General features: G+C 32.8%; 1 protein-coding gene across 1 annotated transcript; it reads left to right on the forward strand.

Annotated features, from left to right (window-relative positions):
- Positions 1–836: 836 nt before the first annotated feature.
- LOC120163174 (beta-fructofuranosidase, soluble isoenzyme I-like) lies at positions 837–6,147 on the forward strand. The gene is made up of 7 exons (XM_039173172.1): positions 837–1,109; positions 1,672–1,680; positions 3,355–4,214; positions 4,963–5,124; positions 5,223–5,449; positions 5,596–5,683; positions 5,909–6,147. Exons 1-7 carry the CDS (start codon positions 920–922, stop codon positions 6,116–6,118), a joined length of 1,746 nt encoding a protein of 581 aa, XP_039029103.1. The 5' UTR covers positions 837–919; the 3' UTR covers positions 6,119–6,147.
- Positions 6,148–7,059: the final 912 nt, after the last annotated feature.

Raw genomic sequence — 7,059 nt, forward strand, 5'->3', positions numbered from 1 at the left:
TGTTAATTTTTTTAAAAGACAAAGGACAAGTTTAGAACATAATGAGTAGTCGAGTGATCATTTTGTAACTTTTAGTTGTCGAGGGACTCAACAAAGCAACACCCTATAGTCAGAGGATCATTTTATAACTTTTAATAATTAGAGAACTCAATAAAACAATATCCTATAGTCGAAGGACCATTTGTGTACTTTACCCAAAATTTTAAAAATAAGATACGTATATATTATCTAATTTGAGAAAAATAAATGTTTGAAAGGTACAGAGTTTCAACATCAAAAACAAAATCAAAACAAAAATGGTTTTGATTTGTAGATTTGAAAACGTATTGGAATTAATAATTTTTTTCTCTGTTTGATTTCTTGAGAAAATTCATAATATAAACAATTAAGCTTTTCACCTGCCCTCTTTGTTTCGTTTCACGATACAAAACACGAGATAAGTCCCCCTTCTGTCTTTTTCTTTTATTTTTCTATGTTATCAAAGTTTCATCTTGATTAATCAAAATCGACTCGGGTTGTATATTTGGTTCTTGTAGGCAAGTCTTTCAACGAAGATTTTTTGCCTAAACAAAGACTCGAACTCAAGATGCTTAATCGATATCAAATTTGGTTATCACTTAATCAACCCCGTTAATTTTGTCTCTCTTTATTTGTTCACTTTTCTCCCCCAACTAAATTGGACAACCACCAATCCAAGCTTAGCTCTATATAAGCCTCTCTCATTATCTTTTTCTTCTTCCTCATTATTCAAGTTAAACTACTCATCAGTCATCAACAAGTTTTCCTCCGATCAACTGTTATGGAGGACCTTGAACAAAACTCCGCATTCCATGCTCCATTGCTACACCGGCCTTCCGCCGCCACTAGACCCTTGAAGGGTTTTGCTGTCGTCATTTTCCTACTGACTCTGATCGTAATAATGACTAACCATTTGCCCAACACGGAGCCCTCAGCTTCAGCGACGTTGCAGCCAAGAGGGGTGGCCGAAGGAGTGTCGGCAAAGTCAAATCCGTCTCTTTTGAACCAAGCTCCGTTTAATTGGACAAACGCTATGTTTTCTTGGCAAAGAAGTGCTTACCATTTTCAGCCCCAAAAGAATTGGATGAATGGTACGTAACCCCAACCGTTTTCCTTTCCTCTTTTAGATAAATGAGATTTCATTTTATGCCTTTTTGGGGTAAATTATGCATTTAGTACCTCAACTATCAATTTTTGGTACATTTTAGCAGCTTAACTTTCAAATTTTTGAAAAGCATACCTAAAGGTTACTTTTTGTTTCATTTTAACACTCATCATTAAAACTTAACACGTTTAGTACGTAAACTATTAGTTTTAATCTGTTTTAATACCTATATTTTTTAAAAAAAAAAATCAAAATTCAAGTATGATTTAGGTACTAAACGTGTTTTGGTACCTAGACTTTCATATTTTTTTTAAAACTTAACGGCATGGTACTAAAATGAAATAAAAATTAAATTTTAGGTATGATTTTGAAAAAATTGAAAGTTTATGTACTAAAACAAATTAAAATTGATAGTTTAGGTATTAAATACACAATTTACCCTTTTTTTAAAATATTTTTGGTTCGGTTGCTAATGTACTGACCGAATCTTGCTTTATTTTTCTGTTAACATTGCACCTTGGATTCGGACTTTGGATGTTCTGTTTCAGATCCTAACGGTAAATTTTTGATCCTATGCTGTTTACTTTGAGTTTGTGCAGTTTTTTTTTTTTTTTACATTAACTCACATCTTCGGAGATTATTGGTAGTTTATGATTACTACGTGTTAAAAGGTTAAATGATATAAGAAAAAATGGATAAAATACACAAAAGGTCCTTCAACTATAGGGTGTTGTATTGTTGAGTCTTCAACTATTAAAAGTTATAATATTATCCATTGACTATAGGATAGGGCATTGTTTACTGAGTCCTCTAATTATTAAAAGTCATAAAATGGTCTATTGACTATAGGACTTTATTTTGTTAAGTCTTTTGACTATTAAAAGTTACAAAATGGTCACCCAACTATTCATATGTTATAAACTCATCATTTTCGTTAAAAAATTGATAGCATTTAGAGTTGGATGTTAACATGCTTGATTGAAATATGATAAAATCTGATGTCAGAACCGTTTCAGGTGTATTTTGTGGAACAGGTCTCAGGTCTCTGTTTACATTATGTCGTTAAGTCAGTGCTTGAAACATTATATTGTCAAGCCAGTGTTTGAAAACAATGACGATGCCAATAGACATCATTGAAATATGATTTTATTGTATCCCAGTTAGCAAGTTAACATCCAACTCAAACAATCGTTAACATAAAAGAATGAGTTTGGAACATATAAATAGTCAAGTGACCATTATATAACTTTTAATAGTTGTGGGACTCAACAAAGTAACTCCCTACAGTTAAAAGAATATTTTATAACTTTTAATAGTTGAGAACTTGACAAAACAACGTCCTATAATTAGGAGACCATTTGTATACTTTACCCTAAAAATATGATATGACGTTTATTCTTCATATGATATATAAATTTATATTTTAGTTTGTGTCTTGGAAGTAATGCATAAATGATCGTAAAAGTTGTAGTCCAATAGTCGATGTGCCCTATTTACGAAAGCTTACCCACATGTTCCCATAAATGAAAGCTGTCTTGGTGTTCATCTTAAATGCCGTAAATGACACCGGGCCATGTATGTATGTAGGGAGTTTATGTTATTGAAATGAAATAACATGGAATAATGATTATTTGGACACAAATAGTGGACCAATCAACACAACTGAAATCTACCCCAATAGCATTGGACACTTTTAATGTATGCATTGGCCACTCATATATTTTATTTTAACTATGTTAAAGGTGTAATAAGTATTTATTTTTTTTAAAAAATAATTATTTTCTTTTTCATCCATTTGAATCTTTGAGATTTAATATATGAACGATGATATGATATAATAATTTAATTATTTTTTAAAAATATTTTAATTATTTAAACATATTCTATAAATTAACGATAAATTTTGATAAATGAATACCGTTCAAGTTCAAATATTTGTTTGTTTGGTGATAGGAAACATCAGTCTCCCCAACTAATTAGTTTTATTATCCGACTAATAGATATCATGTGATACTTTATTGTAAAATCAGGCAAATAATGTAGATAGAATAATTAATTAGCAAAATAAATCATTCAAGAATTTCACATGCACCATAATAAATAATCTAAATCCTAGAATAATTCTAAATCACCCTCATTTTTCATATTCTTTTCCCACGTGTATTATTATTGTGATTTTGCCTACTTTATTCATGTGACATTTTTGGTAAAAACAAATACTGTGCTTGCAGGACCATTGTATCATAAAGGATGGTATCATCTATTTTACCAATACAACCCTTATTCAGCTATATGGGGTAACATCACATGGGGCCATGCTGTATCAAGGGATCTCATTCATTGGCTCCATCTTCCACTCGCCATGGTCCCGGACCGCTGGTACGACATTTACGGTGTGTGGACAGGATCCGCCACTCTCCTGCCAGATGGCCAAATCCTAGTGCTTTATACCGGCAAAACCAATGAATCCGTACAGGTGCAAAATCTAGCATACCCCGCCAACCTATCTGATCCCCTCCTCCTCCACTGGTTAAAATACCCGGGTAATCCCGTTATGGTTCCCCCACCCGGTATTCAACCCGATGATTTCCGAGACCCGACAACCGCTTGGCTCGGATCCGACGGCACCTGGAGGCTCACCATGGGCTCCAAGTTTAATTCCACCGCCGGAATCTCACTTGTTTATAAAACGACGAATTTTAGGGATTACGAATTATTGGATGGATTTTTACATGCGGTTCCGGGTACGGGTATGTGGGAATGCGTGGATTTTTATCCGGTTGCAGTAAACGGGTCGGTGGCGCTGGACACGTCAGCACTTGGGCCTGGAATTAAGCATGTGTTGAAGGTTAGTTTAGATGACACAAAAGTGGACCATTATGCAATTGGGAGTTATGACCCGATAGTAGATAAATGGACACCCGATAACCCGGAAGAGGATGTGGGTATCGGTTTGAAACTGGATTACGGGAGATACTATGCCTCAAAGACATTTTTCGACCAACATAAACAAAGGAGGGTTCTTTGGGGTTGGATTAATGAAACTGATACCGAAACTGCTGATCTCCAAAAAGGATGGGCTTCCCTTCAGGTATCTTATCATACAATCTTCAATAAACTACGTATTTAGTTATTCATCTAATTTTATGATTTTATTTTTGTCATTAAATTATTTTTTAAAATCGTACATTATGTTATATTTTATTAAAAAATTTAATGACGATGTTGATATGTCATCCTAAGATAATATATGTCATCATTGAAAAAAATAAAAGAATTATCATGTCAACACTTCTCTTTATTTTTTTAAAAATGATATTTAAAATAGAACAATAACACAACGTTAGTTATGATTTAGAAAAAAAATAGTTAGACGACTAAAATGAAACTACGAAAATAGGTGGTACTAAATACGTAGTTTACCCTACAATAATTTCTGTGCAAGATTAGTCTAAATTCTAAACCTGTTTTTAATCAAATACCAAATCGAAATTTTGCATCTTTAAGCTACGATTATAATATATTATTATATTAAATCTTGGTTTTCTAATGGATCAAGAAAAGTCAGCTCACTGAAAGCCGCCTTTATGCAATAAACGTCACGCTAAAGTTTGTGTGGTGATTTTCTTCTTGTAGTTTGGATATATCAAACTTTCTTGAGGTATAAGCAACTACGGACTGCATTTCATAATACCTTTGGGGACAATTAAATGTTTTTGACTTGTATTTTTATCCTAGAGAAGAAAAAGGAAACTTGATTTAATGATAATATGTGGTATTTCGTTACCATTTTGATTTAACTTGTAATTCCACTCTAATTTTTTTTCTGTATTTTACAGACAATTCCCAGGACTGTTCTATTTGACAACAAGACTGGAATCAATTTACTTCAATGGCCAGTTGAAGAAGTAGAGAGCTTGAGATTGAACAATACAGTGTTTAAGGATGTGTTAGTTGAACCAGGATCTGTTGTGCCCCTTGACATTGGCACAGCCACACAGGTTTTGTCTAGCACTTTGTGGTATATATATATATAAATATTTAATTCTTCGGTTTCTTCTATGATTCATCACTATATTTCTTGAACGCAATATTGCAGTTGGATATAGTAGCAGAGTTTGAAATAGAGTCATTGGCGTCTAGTACTACGAATACGAACTATGTCGATGATTGCGGTGGAGGCGCAGTTGACCGGAGTACTTACGGACCATATGGCCTTTTGGTTATTGCTGATGCTTCACTTTCTGAGCTCACTCCTGTATATTTCCGTCCCCTTCATGCATCTAATGGCAGTCTCGAGACTTACTTTTGCACGGACGAAACAAGGTTAATTTGCTTTACTTGGTTTACATCTCTTTCTGCAACATTTCTGTGCATATGCGGACGAAACAAGGTTAATTTGCTTTATTTGGTTTACATCTCTTTCTGCAACATTTCTGTGCATATGTGAACCAATAAATTATTTCTTTCAGGTCTTCTAAAGCTTCCGATGTGTTTAAACAAGTGTACGGAGGCAAAGTTCCAGTGCTTAACGATGAGAATTACAATATGAGGGTATTGGTAAGTACAGTGGTGAAACTTGCGATAGAGTTTGAGGGCAATTTAAAATTTAAAAAAATTTAGATGTTTAAATTAAGATTTTTAAATTTTTTGAAGGGTTTGGTTTATATCTTTTCTAAAAAATAAATAAATTAAAGGTTTAACTACAATTTTTAAAATTTTAAGAGACTTAATGAAAATTTTTAAATATCAAAATTTGAGATGAAATAAGAAATGTTGATTCAGGTGGATCATTCAATTGTGGAAAGCTTTGCTCAAGGAGGGAGGACAGTGATATCGTCAAGAATTTATCCAACGGAAGCCATCTATGGGGCAGCAAGGTTGTTCTTGTTCAACAATGGAACTGGTGTAAATGTGAAGGCTACACTCAGAATATGGGAAATGAATTCTGCATTTATTCGTCCTTTCCCCTTCGAAGGAGACGATAGTGTATAACAATGAATGCTGTGCAGGTGGATAGATATCTTGGTTGCCAACAATGGCGAATTTTCTGCAGGGAAAAAGTTTCAAGGGTTTCCAACTTCTATTGTGGTGGTGGTGCCAATGAAATTTTATTTTGTGATGCATTAATTTCATTCATGAATTTAAATTAATAGGATTTGAGATTATTTGATTTTTCATCTAGATTTATATCTTTATACCTTTTAATAAGATTTTGTCTTTATTTTATTGGTTGAGATCGTATCTATTGCTTCTTCATATATATATATATATATATATATATATATCAAAACTTATATTCGATTCTAAAGTTGAAGGGAAGAGTAGAAATAATACTTTTTCTAGAAAAAAGCTTTGTGATCGCACATGGTTTTTGGTAAGGGATCCAATAAGCAAATACATTGATTATGGAACATTTAGCTATAGATTTTAGAATATGTATGTACCAAATAGGGTCGTAAATTAAATGAGACAGATCGTGAATTATTTGAGATCGATTTGATCAAAATTTGATCAATTTTCGAATTGAATAGACTCAACTCGAGTTCATAACGAGCCAAAGCGAGCTACTTGATACCCAACTTAGAAAGCTCACGACTACGGCATCATCCTAGCCCTCGAAGTCCATTTACCATTTTGACTAATAGAATCGTTAGTCTTTTGCGTTTATGGATAAAGGGATTAAGCTAAAATATTTACTAAACACAAGAGTTAGAAAAAATTTCTCAAAATTTTTATTATTTATTTTAGAGAGATTAAGAGATTAAATTAAATTTTTGGGGATTTTTTTTCTAACTATTATGTTTAGTAAATATTTTATTATTTATTTTTAATAAATGTAACATCATCATCAAGCCACGTAACAATATTGAGTGATGTGGAAATTGTTGGCATCCACAGACGTAGAAGACTTACGGTTCTATTAGTCAAAATAG

The sequence above is a fragment of the Hibiscus syriacus genome, unplaced genomic scaffold (assembly GCF_006381635.1).
Source record: "Hibiscus syriacus cultivar Baekdansim isolate YM2019G1 unplaced genomic scaffold, ASM638163v2 tig00111427_pilon, whole genome shotgun sequence".
Classification (NCBI taxonomy): Eukaryota; Viridiplantae; Streptophyta; class Magnoliopsida; order Malvales; family Malvaceae; genus Hibiscus; species Hibiscus syriacus.